The sequence below is a fragment of the Leptonotus elevatus genome, chromosome 4, assembly GCF_054856555.1.
Source record: "Leptonotus elevatus isolate MCC_2025b chromosome 4, RoL_Lele_1.0, whole genome shotgun sequence".
Taxonomy (NCBI): Eukaryota; Metazoa; Chordata; class Actinopteri; order Syngnathiformes; family Syngnathidae; genus Leptonotus; species Leptonotus elevatus.
In genome coordinates, this window is record NC_141242.1 from 19107103 (window position 1) to 19127002 (window position 19900).

At 36.4% G+C, this 19900-nt stretch overlaps 1 protein-coding gene across 2 annotated transcripts in view; it reads left to right on the forward strand.

The window, feature by feature from the left end:
- The window catches only part of LOC147175930 (neural-cadherin-like), a 138872-nt gene that overhangs the window by 63020 nt on the left and 55952 nt on the right, over window positions 1–19900 (forward strand). For both annotated transcript variants that reach the window (XM_086073599.1, XM_086073600.1), the window contains 6 exons: window positions 3531–3703; window positions 5942–6110; window positions 7790–7960; window positions 8846–9018; window positions 13001–13168; window positions 19360–19609. In XM_086073599.1, coding sequence (XP_085929725.1) covers window positions 3531–3703; window positions 5942–6110; window positions 7790–7960; window positions 8846–9018; window positions 13001–13168; window positions 19360–19609 — 1104 coding nt within the window. The remainder of the gene's footprint in view (window positions 1–3530; window positions 3704–5941; window positions 6111–7789; window positions 7961–8845; window positions 9019–13000; window positions 13169–19359; window positions 19610–19900) is intronic.

Below are 19900 nucleotides of genomic sequence, written 5' to 3' on the forward strand. Positions count from 1 at the left end.
AAAATAGATGTTTGCAAATGTCTTATTTTGATTAAACACAGAAAATAATCAGTCTTCTTTCACGAAGGACTACAGAAATCAGTGAACAATTACTGGTTATATGCTGAAATCAGAGGATTTGGACAATAAAATAAAGGCTGTCGATTAATTTGAGAATCGATTACATGTCGATTAATTGATACATTTTGATAGCTCTATCCACAAGTAACTGTTTTTAAAATGATCAGCTTTGGTCATGGTCCAGTATAGGTATAGTCTCGTGGGATAGAGGGCTGAGACCACCCGGAAATTTTGAAAATCCTAAACTATTTGCCTTCCATTTTTCTGTATGCAGCCCTCCAATGAAAAAGTGTGCTTAGCAAAGCCGGCAATTTGATTAAATCAGTGAACACAGTAAGCGATAACTAGCGATCTCCAACGTCTGTAAATATCTAAATGTGCCATTTCTCCCGAATGGCGAACTTCAGTCTAACTAGTAGATGTCATGCCCGTAAACACACCAGTGTGACGTCATCTTCTATCTGTGTCACTCGACGTCGTACTTTGTGCGCATGCGTATCACAGTGACATCACATTCACATTAGAAGTCACATTTTTTTTTTCTTCATATGAACGAGAATATAAAAAGATTTGATTTAACAAAAAAATCTGAATTGGGCGTCATGCCCTTCAGTGTGAATTTAGCCTTGTTGACAGTCAAATCTGTCAATTATCACACTGTCAATTTTCCTTCATAAATTCCTGTGACATAAGATATTATGTGAATGTGACATTAAAAAGGGTCATTTTGATGCAAGTGCTGCTCCTTTTGTAATAATGCTCATTAATATTAAACGTGACATTGTTCTGGAAACTTCTGCAGTAGATTTTTCAAACAGGAAGTGAAAGGAATGTTCTGTGGCAATTCCAGTATTTCGAATATAGATACAAAACAGCATATCTGTTTTTGTTTGTTTGTTTGTTTTACCCTTTGATCCGAAACCAGGAGCAATCGCTGTGACATTTGTCACCCAGCCCTTTCAATTCAATTTCACAACAAATGCACTATCATAGTTTACAATCTCCAGGCTCCGCTCCGTAAGTGCAAGTGCCTCTTCTCTTTGTGTCATCGTTTTATATTCCTTTCCTCCACTTCTCTCTCCTCAAAGCAAGAAAATGTCGAAAGCTGGTATTCTTCATGTCCTGAAATTCCACCACGTGGCTTTCCACTCACTGTATTGTGTAAGCAAAGAGGGCCGGCTCATTAAATAGCTCATGTCATTGGTAAACAAGTGTGACATTTAGGTTGTGAGAATAAATATGAACATCCTGCAGCTCACTTCTATTAATGTCGTGCTGTATTGCTGACAATGTCACACGTTGCCATTAGGAGCAAAGTATCTATGGGCAGCCGGAACCTCAAATAAATTGGGCAGGAGGAGAGTCGGGCTCACATCTGTGTGCATCAGCATGCTGTCTTCAATCACGAGCATGGAACGAGATGAATAGAATTGCAACACGAGAATAAAGCAGCCCCTTGGTTCTCGCACTTCAATGACTTTTCCTCACTTCATAGGCTGCTTTCTCATCCTGCAACCTCTGATGATCATGTCTGTATTACTGTTAACAAGAAAGATGTTGACTCACAGGCTTCTATTTTTTCATCCCACCTCTTAACTTGACAGCTAAATGAAAGTAGATAAAAAGGTCAGAGAACAGCAAAGAGCCATCTGCTAATGCTGGTTAACTTCTATTGGAGTCTCAATATATATATTTTTTTGTTAAGTGAATGATCTAGCAGTAAATATTAGAAATATGACCACTGTGAAATTGTTTTTCAGATTTCAATGGCATATCAGGTTTTTACATTGACTTTGCACTGCCTGCCCCCTGAAATATGCAGTCTGCATATTTATTATGTGTGTGTAGTTTAACCCATTAAAAGGAACCCAGATTGTCATGACAAGTTTGCTCTATATTATTTATTTGGCTGTTACTAACATAACTATGAGATTCATTTTTCAAAAATCATTTCCAGTTTAATACATTTTGTAGAAACTTTATTTGGGTGGACGCCACCATTGTTATTTACGTCGCAACGTATTCAGTGCGTAGTGACGTAGAATGGCGGCAATGTCAAATGTCTATAAAGAAAGCAAGTTTAAGCCTCGTAGCGTTCCTAAAGAAACAACATGCGATTGGGAGAGTCCCCCACGCCGTGCTCTCGTCATTCACCAGACGCATTCAAGAGTATTGATTGTCCCTTTAGGAACGCTACGGAGACTTACCTTGCTTCGTCACTACGCTTTGAATGCGTATCCATCTATCCTTCCTTCCTTTCCTCAGTCTCTCCTTTAGTCTCTTTAGGTCTCCCTAATTTGTTGGAATTTAGATGTTTCTGGGGTTGGTAACCCGGTGGGTAGTAGGTAATGTCTGGTCGGTGCTGGATTTCACTTTCCTTTCTTTTTTTTTTTATCCTTCCTCGGGTCTCCTGACAACCTCACGACTCGAGCTGGATTCTGAAGTATTCGGTTTAGGTGAACGGTATGGGATTTTTAATAGGTTTTAGGTGAATTAATGAGTACACACTCACACGCACGCACATGCACATACTCACGCACATACAAAATAAAAATAAATAAAAAATAATAAAAAAAGAGAGCGCAATGATGATGACATGTCGAATCGGTAACATTACCGAATCAACAATACTGAGCTCTCTCAGAATAAAAAAATAAATAAAAATGAATGCGTTGTGACGTAAATAACCATGGCGGCGTACGTCCAAATAAAGTTTCTACAAAATGTACTAAACTGGAAATGATTTATGAATAATGACTCTCCTAGTTATGTTAGTAACAACCAAATTATTAATATAGAGCAAACTTGTCATGACAGTCGGGGTTCCTTTTAAGGGTGCGAACGTGTTTCTACCGTTAAAGCCGCTCCAGCGCTCTCTTCTTTTAAACCCGGGAGAGCGGATAAGTCATTTTGTTTTGTTTTGACCAATTCTTGGTTTCTTAGCCAATAAAATGCATCAGAATATACACGAGAGGGTGACGTGGGCCTCGTAGCATGTTTTGGAATCTTATTCGAGCATTGCGCAGATTCGCGGGAGTTAGGAAATAAATGATGCAATTGACGACGGCGCGGGACAGTGACATTCTTAAAGGATCTTTGTGCAGTTTGTCACTTTTTTACTCAAGACTGCCACCTCTGGCCCAAAGCGTAACTGCAACATCTGTGTCAGGCTCGTTCATGGTGCGCGTGCGAGTATGTGCAAGTTCTTAAAGCGTCAGCCACAGTTGACAAACAAATACATGACTTCAAATGAGGTAAGAAAAACTCCGCCCCTCCCCTCCCCAAAGAAACTGTGGAGCGTAAGAAGAAGCTCTGAAATGTTTTTGGAATTATGTTTCTATATGCTTCAGGAGCTGAGATCGTCAATTATTTTTAATATTGTTGAATTTCCAGAAAACGTCAAGTTTTCGGGGGTGACTCAAAAGTCAGTTTTAGGCCTTCATGGGTTAATGGATCTGTGGTCTTTGCAGGGTTAATTCGGCTGCGCTCCACACCCCTGCCCAAGCTTCAAGGCCTGGAGTACATCCTGAATGTAACAGCCACAGATGACAATGCATCGGGCGGGCTGCAACCACTCTCATCCACTGCGCGTGTTATCGTGGGAGTTGATGATGTTAACAACAACAAACCGATGTTTGAAGAGGTGAGGGTCACTTTTTCGTCCATTCTTTAGAGCTATCATTATCTAGTCTCAAATACCTTCTCCTATAATCTATTTGTAGTCAATAGAAAATGTTGTTTTTGGTTGCTGTCAACCTGAATGACGCCTATATAATCAAAGACGCATCCTACACTTGAATTATTCAGTCTGCATGCACATTTTCCTCATTGAACTCTCCTCAGCCCTGCTCTCTTGTTTTCACTTATCCTTCTTCCCTATTTCCCTGGCCATCATCTCGCTCCACTCTCTTTTCCCATGAGCTCTGATTAGCCTGTGCACCGAGTCTATCTTGCGGCTCTCTGTTGGGATTTCAATTAATTGATGAAAAAAATGCATTATCACTACGCAATACAATAGCTATTTAATTAACTTCCTAATGAATTGGAATTTGCCGAAACAACTCATCAGAAGACCAACCCTTGCATATACTGTAGCGCCTGAAGGTCTTTGCAACTGGCGTGTGAGATGTGTTTAAAGTAGCCAAACAACGCATTCTACATCACCTACAGATGTTAACCCTTTACAGGGCACTCATGGTAATGCTGCAAGACTCATAGCGCTTTGCTTAACTGTAGTGTTTTAACTCATTCACTGCCATTGACGACTATAGACGTAAAAAATTCATGTGAACTATTTCTATTAGTTAAAAAAAAAAATCATCTCATTTCATTTTTTATGAAAACCTAGAATTTTTTGATTGTACATTTAGAACAGATATAAAATTATCATGTGATTAATTACGATTAAACTTTTTTTTTTTTAATTAGGCCCGTCAGGGGATTGCAATTTTTAATTGTAATTAATCACATGACTTTACTAGTTAACTAACGATTAATCAAACATTTTGTATCTGTTCTAAATTTCCTAGGTTTTCATACTCTTGTTAGCAAAAGTGGCAAAAAAAATGTTAAACTCATAGAAATAGTTTAAATTAATTTTTGACGTCTATAGCCATCAATGGCAGTGAATGAGTTAAAAAAGAACTGTGTTGTAAAATATGAATATTAAAACACACTAAAAACAAAATATAAAGAGAGAGAAGCTGTTGGCTGCAGCAGTTGTCAAAACCTCAGCTTCTTAATGTGCTATTAAGATGACTATCACCACACTTTTCATTTTCTTGGGAGCCATACTTAATGCTAATTAATGGCAAAAAAACAACAATGCCTGAAATATATGACATGTTGAGTGAATGACGTTTATGATGTGTGAGAAAAAAACACAACTGAGCAATTTGTTTTGGATGTCTACAAAGCTAGTCATGTAACGAGTTTCCACAAAAACCTTTGTTCAAGGCTCCAGATAAGTGTTGTCGCATCGCAGTGTTGGAGACAAAATTAGCATATGCACCTCTTTAAAGCACATTGATAGGCAAAACTGCAAATGGACTGGAGTTTATGTGGCAAAACAAAGAGATGCCAAATGTTACAAAATCATTGAGTGAATGAGTGAGATGTTTGTAAATGTCTTATTTTGATTAAAACACTTTCTTTCATGAAGGACTATAGAAATCAGTGAACAATGACTATTGATATACTGAAATCAGAGGATTTGGACAATTTTAAATTAAACAATGGCTCCAAACGATTACTCGATTATTAAAATAGTTGTCGATTAATTTGACAATCAATTACTTGTTGATTAATCGATTATTTTTGACAGCTCTTGACCTCATACATGATTTTGTGTGATTCTTTGAATGAAATACTGTAACCCTAACTGTGCCAGTACGTTTGGGTCTTAAAGCCTTCTGTTCTTTTTATTATCTTTGATCCATCTCTCTTACTTAAGTTGTGTGTGCCTGCTCCTCCTCCTCTCATCATTCTCCTTTTCATGGTCATTGGTTGAAAGAGATGCAAGCATTTATAACTGATTGCAAACTAGAAGGGCTCCACAGAGCAGTTTTTTATCTGGGGTGTATGTTCATTAGAGGTAATGGATTGAATCCCAGCAAAAGACAAAGCTGCTCTTTGCTAGATCTTCAAAAGGATCAACTCAAGTGTTTTCATTTATGTATATCGGGTCTACTGGGTCTTGGTCTGAAGATGGAGACAGTATTGTGTTTCATGTGAAGGACTTGCCCATGAATGTGCAGTGTCCCGCAACATAATTAGTTCATTTTGTTTGATCCTCGGTCTAGCAGCAATTTACATCATGTGCGAGCGTTCTTTTGTTTCTGAGTCACTGTTTTGTCTATCCTGCCCACCGTGCCTATTTCAGTGCCAGCAATATCGTGAGCAGGCTTCAGTGCTGGAGAACCAGCCAACAGGCACTTTTGTGTTACAAGTGCATGCTGTGGATGCAGATGAGGGTGCAAATGGAAGAGTCAAATATGGCTTAATGCACAGAGACAGCGCCTTGCCTGCCTTCCGAATTCATCCAGACTCAGGTAGAGCAATCACACACGTTCTTGGCTTGAAAACATAAATTAAACATTAAGTGCAGACTCTACAGTATTGTAATAGTTTTAATGGACTTCAACTTCAGTTGAGAGCAGATAGACTATCACGTGTCCCTTTAGCACAGACTATTTTCTGTCAGGTCTCGTCCACATGTAGCAGGATTTTAGCAAAACCGAGAACAAATATCACTCACACATAAATGTTTTTAAGCACATTCATAAGAAATAACTCCGACAAAGGAGGACCGAGACATACAGAAATGTTCACGTTATTCCTCTGGAAGCACAATTTCCGTCTCAAAGTTCTTCCACCTGCTGTCAGTGCATCCCGGTTTGACCCAACACTGGCATTTGTGTTTTTGAGGGAAAACCCGCCTTTGCCGTAGAATGGCAAGGTGACATAAATAACCGTTCTTAACGCTGTCCTTCGCCTGTGTTCTTGTATGTGGAGCAGCGTTTGGGTTTGTATCAGCAAGCAAGAAAAAAGTGCCTGGACAAGTAGCAACAGCAAAGTATCACGATTTATAACATTCCTCCATGCTTAATGTGTGAATCTTAACCCTAAGTAAGACGTTTTGTTGAATATTCCCATAAAAAAAATTGTTTTTTAATTGATTCGGCTGCATATCAAATCGATTCGAGAATTGCACGCTGTAATATCGCGATATATTGCCGAATCTATTTTTTCTAACACCCCTTATATATGTATATATTAGAGCTGTCAAACAATTATTTTTTTAAATCAGATTAATCACATCTTAGAATTTTGATTAATCACGATTAATCGCTTAACAAAAAAGGCTTTTTCATCCCAAAAAAATTCCCGCCAAATTTGAAGAGCACCAGGTTATGTGTTAATTCTTTTGACATTATGAGGACGTCTTCAACATCTTTTGATCCACTGCACACGCTTATCCTCCTCTTTTTCTAATGAGTTAATTACTTGCATAATTTAATTTAATTTAAAAAAATGACCCCAATATTTTAACATGAACAAATATTCTAAATGTGATACGCAAACATTTATTAAATGCTTTACTTCAATGCATGTAATTATGTTTATTGCGCAAACACAACCTGTGCTACTTTAGCCATCCACTGTCACGCTAAAGGATAATCTATGGTCAAAATTAATAGTGCGTTAATTACAACATAGTTTGGCATGTTGTCTCCAACGACAAAACGTTTTCCCAGTGATCAACATGACACACATGTTGTATAATTGCTTTTCTCTTGATAATCTTGTCATTGACTTGCATAAAACTTAAAATATTGTTAGGCGTGAGAAAAGCAGTAGCTAATAACCCATCTTGAATATTAAGTGTGAATCTGCTGATCTTAGCTTGGTAAGAAATAAATAATCAAAGAATATGACTAAAAATCAATATAGATATTTTGGACATACAGTGAAGTCTGAACATGCAATGACATGATGCTATATTTTTCTTTCAGCCTCATCATTTTCTAGCTATAATCATAAATATTCTACAGTTGAAAATAACCTGTCAATTAATTACATAATTTGCTACTTTCTTGATGATTGGTGTACACATGGAGAAAGGATAAACGCATATATGGATTGAGAATGGTGGCTTGTGTTGTTGGATATGTGTGTAGTCATATGTGTACGTTTGACAGCTGATTACTGCTCTGTTCGCTCTGTCCAGGAGCGATTGTGACGGCCCAGAGGTTTGACAGGGAGCGCCAGAGAGAGTATTCTGTTACAGTGACGGCCACTGATTGGGCTGAGGAACCGCTCATTGGAATCTGTCAGCTCACTGTCCAAATATTGGATGAGAATGACAATAGCCCAAAGTTTGAGAACATCCGCTATGAGTGTAAGTCCTTAATGACTATGATGCTGATGCTACCTAATCATTTTTATGATTTGACACAAAACATTTTTTATGCCTCATTTCTACATTACTCTGGAAAGCCGTTGACTGACTTGGGAGGAGGGGCATTAAGGTTTAAACTGTTAATAAACTATTGGCTGGCAAAGTAGCCTTTTATCGCGAGACAAATGCAGCACTAACTAAAATCAATCATAAAAATTGTATCTACTGTACATCTAGACTTTAAGCCATCATGGCAAATTTTAATAATTTAAATTACATTAAAGCTACTGAATGTAGAATATTCCATTTCGAATTGCTACTGCCACCTGCTGACGAAAATTGAAACTGCACATACTGTTCTTCACATACACACCACGCACATTACGTTACATCCGCAGACAGGGCGCGGGGAATTCTAACCCGAATCCAGTCTGAAAACTATTGGCCAAAGGCTTGCAGGAGTACCCATTGTGGACAGCTAAAGTGTTAATCTACTAATTAGAAGGCATATCACTCATAAATGGTCAAATAAAAAGCTTATTGTAAAGTTATTTTGGGGAAAAAAAGTTCCATATTGCAACTTTAAATTAGTTAATTATTATCGCTTACATTGCTGTAGTTCTGTTGAGCTAAGTTATTCTTGTTTTATTGGTTCATTGCTTCAAGTTTGTAACAATTTCAAAATAATATAATTTGCTATGGGGATTTAATATTTTAAGGTGCACATTTTTGATCATCGCAGCGAAAACACCTCATTGCTATCAAAGCGGGTAATTGTGAATTTTTGAACATTTGTTACACCAATGCTTTCACCTTATATCTATACAAACACTGATTACATACATTTCCTCCTTAATGATTAGCGCTCTTGTATGTCCCCTGTAGACTTCTTGAGAGAGGATACTTTGGTCGGTACCAGTTTCCTGCGTGTGGCAGCTCATGATGACGACTTTGGCACGAATGCAGCAGTCACTTACTCCATGACTATGGAGCAACCAGAATACTTGAAGGTCAACGCTGTCACCGGATGGGTCTATGTTAACCAGCCAATATCACAGGTCAGTCGCACACTTATGCACACAGTCTGCGGGCTACGTGTACAGAGGCCAAACGCTGGATGAAAATTTTGATATTCTTCTCAACCAATGACGAAATTTGATATAAGTATTCCTGTTATGTTTCAATTCACAAATGATTGCTTTCTGCAACAGGTACAATCACACTTAAACAGGCGTATCGTTTTAGACGGAACACATTGCCTTACTGAGCTAATCATCCTCAATAGCCAAAACATTGATTAGTAAGCTAATAGCTAGTGTTAATTTTATCCACCATTTAAAAATTTAGTCTGTTTTAGTCCAGTCTCAATCACGCTTGTTAGTTTTTATCATAGTTAGTCAACCTCATCCCGTTTTTAATTAGTCCATTTTTAGTCGACTATAAATCTAGCATTTTAGTCTTTATTTTAGTCCAAGAAAACATTATTTTATTCGTCGAGTTTTAGTCAGGACAATCATTTAACCACTGTATTTTTTTTTTTCGCTCCATAAGATTATGTTGAACATTTCAGAGCTAAAACTATTTCACATAAAAATTTATCTCATTTTCTTAATGAAAAACAACTTGACACACAATTACAGTGGCTACTATGGCCCCATGCTACAAGCAAGTAAGTTAGTTAGCATTAGTTAGTGGTCAGTTTAACATTATTGTTGGAATGTTACAGCCGTTGGATTAATGTTACGTTACTATAACTACATATATTTTTTTAACCTTTCATTGTGAAACCACCTTCTGTTTGTCCCATTAGTTTGTGCATGCTCGCTAGTTGTAGATTTGAAAGGGGGTGTGTCACATGACAGATTAGCAGACAAGATTTTACAAAATCATATCATTTTCGTCTCGTTTTTGTTCATGAACTAAAATGTCCATAGATTTTAGTCCACTTTTTATTAAGTGAAGTACATTTTTATCTCGTCTTTATTAGTCGACGAAAATACTTACTGATTTAGTCCTAGTTGTAATTGTTTATTAATGAAGATTTTAGTCTAGTCTAGTATAGTCCAGTTTTAGTCCGGTGAAAAATGCGTGATGAAATAATTTTTGTTGACGAGATTAACACTACTAATAGCTATCTGTGAGAGACAATTAATTTTTCATTTGTAGCCCATTAGCTGTAATAATTTAGTTTATTCATTTGATGTGCTAAGTATAGCAAATTCACACCTTACAGTCACTCAGGAAAAATAAAACTTATCCGGAAGGTTTGCGTCCTCCTCAACTATTAGATATAATCTTCTTCTGGTACTTAAGGTTGATACGTGCGAAAAGGCGTACTAGTCAATGAATAGTTTGAGTTATGAGCTAGAAAAAAAAGTCAGTGAATGGTGATTCGAGAATCAGCAAGGGTTGACTGTATTCCTTTTTCAAAGGTTAATTCTAATTAAGGGAGTCAAAATTATCGCGTTAATATCGTGTTAACTTTTTTTAAAATGTTTTTTTAAAAATGTAACGCTCGATTAACGACGTGTTAAAATTACCCACTAGTAATGCACTGTATTACACTAGAGCTGAAACACACAATGTTTAAGGGGCAGAATGTTAGCGCAAGTTGTATTTTACAGTTTTTAAAATGTGCAGAATTTCACAAGTTACTTCATGTTAAAAACTAGTTAGCTCTTAATATGAAATGAAAAATGCACTGAGCTGTCACCATTGTCTTCCTTACGCAATTATGCCATGTAGGCACAGAAAAATGACCAACACAAATCAATGTCACACTCGTTTTTTTTTTACAGTACAGTACCTATTTTTAATTTAAAAACAATGATTTTTTATGAAATTACTGATTCAATGACTAAAAAATACAACCATATATCTATTAAATGAACATTTCTTCCCACTTTTATGTTAACAAGAGTATGAAAAATTTGAAAGAAAATATTGTACACTTTATTATAAATTGAGATATAAATTGAGATATAAATTGAGATATAAATTGAGATATAAATTGAGATATAAATTGAGATATAAAATGTGTGATTAATTTGCAATTAATTGTGAGTTAATTATTAAAGTCATGTGATTAACTACGATTAAAAAATGTAATTGACTGGCACCTCTAATTATAATATTGATCAACCATGCGCCTGAAGATCCAAGGGTTGAACTTGAAGCAAGGGCAGCCAAGCTTGTATGCATAGTACACGTCTCTCATCCAAGGGCCCTTCTGAGGTCGACTGCACCCTTTTGTCGACTGTAAATGTCAGAAAGTCAAGCTGTGCATTTTTCATAGCTGCATCGCACATTTTCTCCCTTTTTTTTACAACTTTGTATTTAAATGCCTTATTTATTCAAATATGCAGCTGTTCTTCGGCCAGAAACTGGTGAGAGCACTCAGAGCTGTGTATTATTCAACATACTTTTTAGCGCATGGATGTCAAAAATGTCTGATTATTTATTTCACTGACTTTATGTTAAATTGAAAGCCTAAACCTACACGGGGCAAAGCTGTTGCACATTTAATGATAGCTTGAGATGATATTTGGATCATGGCACAATATCTGTTTTAAAAGCCCCTATTAATGAATTGTTATGTCTGGTCTGGGGCATTATTCATTTGTATTTCCTTCACATAGCCTCAGTTTGCAGAAAACAAATACTATGGTACATATTCACATCACTACACAGTTCCCATTGGGAATGTATTGACATTGAACTGCAGCACTTATTCATATGCCAGAGACAGTAAAGGTATGCGCTTTCACACATTGTTGAGAGGAAGAATGGAAAAAGATAGCAAAGGTTACATTGAGCAGAGCTTTTATGAATATGTTCTGCTTTTAATCTGAAATGTTTGATACAAATTCAATTTTAAGACTTGGTTAGCCATGAACAATCGAAAGTGAGCCATTCACATGCTTTTAAAGCAACAGCTGCTGTATCCACAATGGACAAAACGGATAACAATATTTTTTTCTTAAGCTACACTGAATAATTGTGTTGGCTGAAGAATACAAATGGAATTTCCACTGGAAGAGAAAATGTAATTTGGATGTGAGAATCCTTTATATCAGACTACAATAATCTAGTAATGCAATGACAGAAGTGCTGGGGCCTCATTTGCATTGAGAACATACTGCAGCTGATGTTTTGACATATCCAGAGTTAACAATTTATTCCTCCTATGAGACATGCCTGCATTTTCTGTGAAAAAGAAAGAAAACACCTAACAAGGGACTGAATGGTTGTTAGTACCGTAGTTGTACCCTAGTTTTATTCTTGTATGCAACGTTGATGTCACATGTTAAGGAGAAAGATAACAAAATGCTCCAATGAGGTGTTGAGCTAATTTGGAGATGCAGTGTCCACTTGGATGAATAGGTGATTAGAATGAGCCAAGTAGTTCAATTATAGAATAATAACGGCAATAAAGTTGCCACCTGAGTTACAGCTTAATCAGCTTTTGCACAGCCCACATTATTGCTTCTCTTGTTGTTGTGCCTAATTAAGTGCATTTAAATCATTTCTTTGTAGGACTTCCTAGATTCTGGTTGAGGTAGAAATTTTAAATAAACTACAACTCCCATTGATTCATATTTTACAATAATATTTGTGTCAAATTCACTGTAAAGCGAACCTTCGGGGTTATAAAGAGCATTCATGTATAGCTTTAATTATATATGAGTAATTACACTACATATATATGTATATGGATGCTAATTTACTATTTGAATAATTTAATTAACATATTAATATATAAATGTATGTATTTTACAAATAATGAGACTCATTAATCAAACTCTTCATGTAGATTGTTAATAATGTTGTTGCTATTTTGGTGCATGGCAAAAATAACAACTTTGGTCCAACAGCCATAATTGCAGACATGAAAACAAAAGACAACTGGGAATATCACATGCTTTGATTATATTCCAAATATATATTCACTCATCAAAAATATCGATCAGCCAGCTCTCTATATCTCATAGACAGCCCTTACTGACATTGACCTTTGTCTTGTGTCACTGTTGAAATCAGAGGAGCTATATCACACGGGACATCAGCGCAACTGATGGAGGGAACAAGAGCACCTCTGTGGAGCTGGCCGTCACCATTACCAACGTAAAGAATCAACCTCCACAGTGGGAAGAGGAGAGCTACAGTGTCATCATCCCTGAAAACACGGCCAGAGACACACCAATAGTGGTAATAGAGCTTATTTTATTCTACGGGAAACAATCCATTGACAATAATGCAATTGACTACACATGAATGCTTTGTTGTTGTTCTGTGCCACTATCGATCATTCAGAATTAAAAAGAAAAAAGAAGAACGGAAAGAAAAAGATGCAGTACCCACCAGTCCATTTCGAATGTCTTACATCAGCTTCTATGAAAAATGGAGTAGCCTGCTAATTAGAAACTGATGGATAAAGAAGGCATTTGTGTTAAAAGTCCGGCCTTGGTGGAGGTCACATCTACTGAATGCCTTTGTACTCTGAGTAAAGGCAGACTATATGATGAAGCTTTTACTGTAAACTGATTTACAATTAACTGGATAGTCATTGGTGGTGTTGTGTGTCATCCTTGAAAGTATACTGAGGCACCCTGAAAAGATGGATTATGAGAGCATATGTGCTCTAAGACTATAGATCACATAGTAGGTCAATAATTTTGTTTGCATAAGGAAACCTACATCGATTCAGCCGATCTAAATATTAGGCTACACACGTTTGTTTGTTTGTTTGTTTATTTATTTATTTATTTATTTTTATCTGGGGCTCCACTTGTAATTTTTTCCATAACTCTGACAGTTTATCAAACTACATTTTCATTCACTTAATAGAATAAGCACATGTTTTTCTTCTCCTTGAGATTTAAAAATGTCAGTGCTAACTCACTTATACACCTGAAAAGTAAAAAATGTTAATTCACACGCTTTCAAAACAACCAAAACAAAAACCCAGCTACAATCAGTCCTTTTCTGGTTTTCAAATGATAGCGTCAACTGGCTTGATCTTTTTTGTGTCAAATAAGCATTTCCTGTCTCTTTCCTTAAGATGTATGTGTCTAAATAGGGGACTCGAGTCATTGTGATTCGACCGGGGCCACTGTTTTGATGACTTGTGATTTGACCAGCCCCAAACGAAAAGACCTGAGACTTAACTTGAACTTGGGTGTTACTGACTCTGCACCTGACTTAACTTGTGACATGATCACTTGACAACCTTGATTCACACTTATTTTATGCTAGGTTTGAGCTAAAAATACAGTGTTAATTTGGTGAAAATGCCATGTCATGACTGGAAGACTAGCCTGTCAATTAGTCAAACCCTTTGCTTTGAAGAATCTTCTCATATTAGACGGATATCAAAGTGTGATTTAAACTGACACAAAAAATAAAGTCAAATACACAACATGTGTTCATCAAAGGTAACTGGCAGCTAGCCTATAACAGTGAACACTGTCTATTATTATTATTATTATTATTAATATTATTATTATTATTATTATTATTATTAATAATAATAATATTATTTGAAGGCCCATTCTGTCCTGTAAATATCTGCAAACCTTCCGAGCCTGTTCTTAAAGTTCGTCAATAGTTAGCTAATGTTAGCTTAATATAATCCAAAGTTCAGGGTAGCCGACGTTCAGGCATTGACTCCACACATGACACACCTTGATAATAGATGATAATGATGGATGAAAATATGGTTAGAAATGGTGAATTAGCAACTGCGTAAACAAAGTAGTAATGGTTCTAAAATAGGGTACAATTCAGATAAAAGCTATATGATATGAATGCGTTTTTAAAGGTAGAGTGTGTAGGATTTTGTGCCATCTAGGTGAACTAATAGAATGCAAGAAATTGGAAGCACTTGCACTAACTACAGCACCTCAGACAAACCACACTTTGCAAGCTACCACCAATTACTACCAATTATAATTCGGAGTGATCGAGTGAGCAGCCTGGCTAGCAGCAGCTAGCGTGGGCGGCGAGCAAGAACTCACTGAAACGGCGAACAAGAGCAGATAGCGAGAGAACATAGCAAAAGCTAACAAGAGCTAAGCAGACGGAGGCAAGCTTTGGGAGCCCGAATCATGGGACTCAGCGACGACTAGGTCGCAGCTGTGCAAGTTAAGTGGTAGTCGATCCATGGGGTTCGACACGAGCAGTTGCAGCAAGTGGTTAACTATGTTGGCAAAGTTATTTTCCTTCGGGTGTCTGTAGAAAAAAGATTGCTGCGAAACATGTCAGCCTACTGTAAGGCGCGGCGACATATGTAACATTATTAGTGATTAGTAAACCTGCAATTATTATTATTTTTTTTGTATGTAAGTTGATTTGATAGAACATATATATTTTTTTCACATTATTGAAATTAATTGTGTTTTTTTTTTAATGAATGAATTACTAGTTCACCACTACATTGTATTAAATAATACACACTGCCCTTTAAAAATTAACAAATATACAGTATCAATTAAATTAATTGATAAAAACTACAGTTTAAACACTCTCTCATACAAAAAGTGTGTACTCAGTTCAAGATAATTGAATCATTATGAGGCAATATCGTGCTTGCTTTGCAGACGACCCTTCCATATTTTATGTATATTTTGCAAATGCAACATTTTGTAAAAGATATCACTGAGGTATTCTGCAAACGGACATATGTTGCTGTCAGGTTATTTTGGCGGTGTGGAAAAACAAGCTGAAGTTGTGACACTCAGATGTTACACTACAGTACATGATGACTTTTGAAGTTGTGCAGTCCATACAGGTTAGATATAGTCAATAACATAATTATGTGGCTTCATTGGTCTTTTCATTTTCCTGCAGATATTCTCTGCAATAATAAGATGATTTAGCTTGGGACTTGATTTGATTTGAACTAGCCTGTGACATAAATTGACTGACCAAAGACAAAATGACTTGGCATTTGTTTGGAATCTGAAGTTTAAGACTTCATCCTCATGTGATTTGAAGTGCTGTTTGATTCGATGACACGTGGTTCCTGGGGGTAAACATAATTCCACTTTAATTCAACAATTTCCTGAATTCTACCGGGATCAAAACCAACTCTTGTTTTGATTATGTCAATCAATAATGGCACCAATTTCATTGTTCTTTGAGGACCCATAATCTGATTTTGTGATACACACAATATGAGTATCACAATTTCATCACACAGCGAAGAGTTGATTACTTCTGTGAAAGGATGCCGTTGCTTGGCGCCTGCAGCTGTTCAGCTAACAACTCTACGTTTGCTCCTCACTATATTTCACGCTGATAAGCTGTCACCAAAATGCTGAAAACAACTAATGCTGTGTTTTGTAAATGCGTTTCTGATGGATGATGCTACTCAGTGCAAAATGTGTCAGCAGACTCATTGCATTTTTTTTGTAATTACATCTCTGTAAAAGTCTACTTTGTTTTACTCTTATTTTATGAAACGTATGCGCTAAATGTTTCGTCTGCATGAACACTAATTCTGTACATTTTGTTGTCCTTATAGTTCCTTTACAGTTGTATCTCAAAGTGACTGCACCGATTGACTTGAACTAAATTCCCTTTTTCTACGACTCCTACTAAGCAAAGACAGTGGAACAAATACAGAAAATACAGATCCGTCAAAATAAAACCAGTAAGAGTGCTAAACATGATTTCACAGAACCAGTACTGCTCTGTTTATTCATCCACATTGTCTAACTTGGCGGTGGATAACCGAAAGTTACCTGTGGTTATTTCTTCTTTCTCCTAACCACCATTGCCGTTTACATCCTGTAATTGCACAGTTACCCATTTGAAATTGGCTAAAATTAGGTTGATGAGTTTTTTTTGTTGTTGTTTCACAACAGGTGCAGCAAAAAGCCTGCACTCAAAAAAAGGACAATTTGATGTTGTAGTTCTTGTTTAATGTATTTATGTTGACAATACATCCAAGTTTAGTGATGATAATGTGTGTTGCATTACATCTAAATAATGGTAAATAAATGGTAAAAGGAACTGCACTTATCTTCATCTACACCATATAGTGCTCAAAGCCTCACATTCACCTAATCACACACAAATTCCGTACACCAATGGGAGACTGCTGCTACGTATAATAAAAGTATTGGGAATATTCAATATTGTTATGTTTAATAAAATTCAGTTGACACAGTCTTTTAAATAAATTAAATTTGTCTCAGCGCCTTTTCTGTCCACTTGATGCATGTGCACTGCTCAGTAACACTCAGCAAGAGAATGGCCCACATGACTGAACCAAATGCATGATTAGTATTACACATTTTTTAATTACATTATTATTTTCCTAAATGCAATTTTGAGTTACAGCATGTTCAGCAAATACAGTTTGTCCTAAACAGCAGTTTATACTTGTAATGGATTTGCGCTATGTTGAGTCCTTGTTCCCCAACATCTCAGTGCTGCGCTTAGTTTTTGCGTGTACATTTGTGGCTCATTTTTACATGGCTAAAGCTGCAAATGGACAAATAGTCAGACAGCTACAAATGTAGACATACAGCACTTTAGGCCAGTGTTTAGCACAAAGCAGGTCGAGCCTGTGTTTGACATATTTGGCACATGTCTTGCCTGTTATTTGAAATAAATGAAAAGTGAATAACATGTATTGATTTTTATGGAATTAACTAATTGGCCTGACATGAAAACTGATTGTGTCATTTATATTTAAGTATATTTAACATAAGTGATTGCTAAGGGGGTGGCATGGCTCACTGCTAGAGTGGTCGTGCCCCAATCCAGTGGCTGTGGGTTTGATCCCTGACCCTTGTGACCATGTTGAAGTGTGCTTGAGCAAGATACTAAAACCCCCAGTTGTTCCTGATGCTGTGCCATCAGTAGGTGAATGCAAAGTCATTGTGAAGCAAACCTTAGCTATTATGCTTCACACAAATGAAATAAAATGCCAGCAGAAATGAAGTCAGTTCTGAGTGAAAATGCTTTTAAATCCAGGTTAAAAACTTTACTTTTTTCCCTACACTTTTGGTCTTCTAAACATTTTTAAATAATATATTTAGCCCTTTTAATTATTTTAGAAAACTAGTCATATTTCTTTACTTTACTCTTAAATGTTTTTTTTTTAAAGCTTTCTGTTTATGTGTATTAAAGTTGTCAATGAACGTTCTTTTAGTAATTTTACTTTTGTTTTCTCTGCTTTGCTTCTGAATATTATATGTATATGTAATATTGTTGTGTTTGTTGATACTTGTAGGTGTTGTGTCTTTACTTGGGTAACATTGCCGTGTATAAGAAATGTGCCATGGAAATAAAACCCCTTTGCTTTGCCCTTGCCTAGTAGGCGTTGATCATGCCTTAATATAGGGAGAAATGCGCTAAACAAAAAACAAGGACATTTTAGTAAATGGAACAAAACAGTGTTAAATAAAGTCTACATAATGGTGTTTAATAAATTCAATATAATGACGATAGGTAAATTAGATCTGACAATGTCAGGTCAATTCAACATAATGATTAATCAATTCAACATAATGATGTGTAGATTCATCATAATAACACTGAGCAAATTCAACACAACTACATACAGTGTACGATGTAGTAGTCAATTTAGAAATATGTATTTTATTGTTACTAATTACACCTTCAAGGTGCTCTACTAAAAATTTGAATTCTCATTAGTATGCCTCACTTTTTAGTAACTCTACTTCACAGTTTACTTAACAACACAGCTTGTTACAGTAAATGTGGTTTGCTCCCAGGGGCAGCACATTTGTTTTTTGTTTTATTAAACAAAACCACAAGTACTAAACCACGTCAATGCTTAGAATTAGAACAGGCATTAATTTTTTTTCTTTGTTTTTTTTAAGGCGATTCCTGTAATTTGTTATCTCACAGTGCTTTGCTATATAGACAGTATTAAAAAAACAAACACTGTCATTGATAATGAAAACAATGGATTATAGTGGTGCAGTGACATACAAGTGTTTTTTTTCCCCCTTTGCACGAAACTGCCCCCCCCGGTGGTAAGGTCACACAGCAGAAAATGCTACAATGAATTAATCATGCTGCATAAACTGTTTAAATATCTACTTGCTATTTAATTATGTTGTTACTTATATTTAGTATAAATAATGAGTGCCATTGTCCTCATTTAAAAAAAACACACTTTGGTGAGGCTGGAATAAATTATTTTAAAGTAACAAGAGCGGTCACGAAATGAATTAACACTTATCTCAAGGTACCACTGTATATTTAACTCATTTACTATTATTAATGGTTGAAACCAAGAACATGACAGCAATACAATATAATACTGTACGTAAGCTATAGGGACGTTTACCATGATTTTCCATCAAGCTCCTGTTATGTTAACATTAAGGCTGACTCTTCTGTCTTTGGACTCTATTCAGACAATCAAGGCAACTTCTCAGCTTGGTGACCCAAGGGTGACTTACAATCTGGAAGATGGAATGGTCCCGGAAACGAACATGCCAGTTCGTTTCTACCTTTCCCCCAATCGGGAAGATGGCTCTGCTTCCATTCTGGTTTCTGAGCCTCTCGACTATGAAACGACTCCCTTTTTCTCTCTTCGAGTGCGAGCACAGAATGTGGCTGCAGTGCCTCTTGCAGCTTTCACCACAGTTTATGTGAATATCACAGGTATGGCTGTTTGTTCTAATCTAGCTATAACATACTGTAGTTTCATAAAAACATTTCTGAATAGATGTTCACTTATTGTATTCCTCCTGTTGAAAGAAGAAACAAATATAGCTCACTAACTACAGACATAGACCAAGGACTTGTACCTTTAATGGAGGCGAGGGTCTTATGTACGTGAAAAGGGAGTGGATGATCCTGAATACATGAAACGGATGAAAGGGAGTAGTTTGCTGCGTCAACAGATTTGGGAGAGGCAAGGCTCAAAATAAGCACTTTTGCATCACAGTTTGC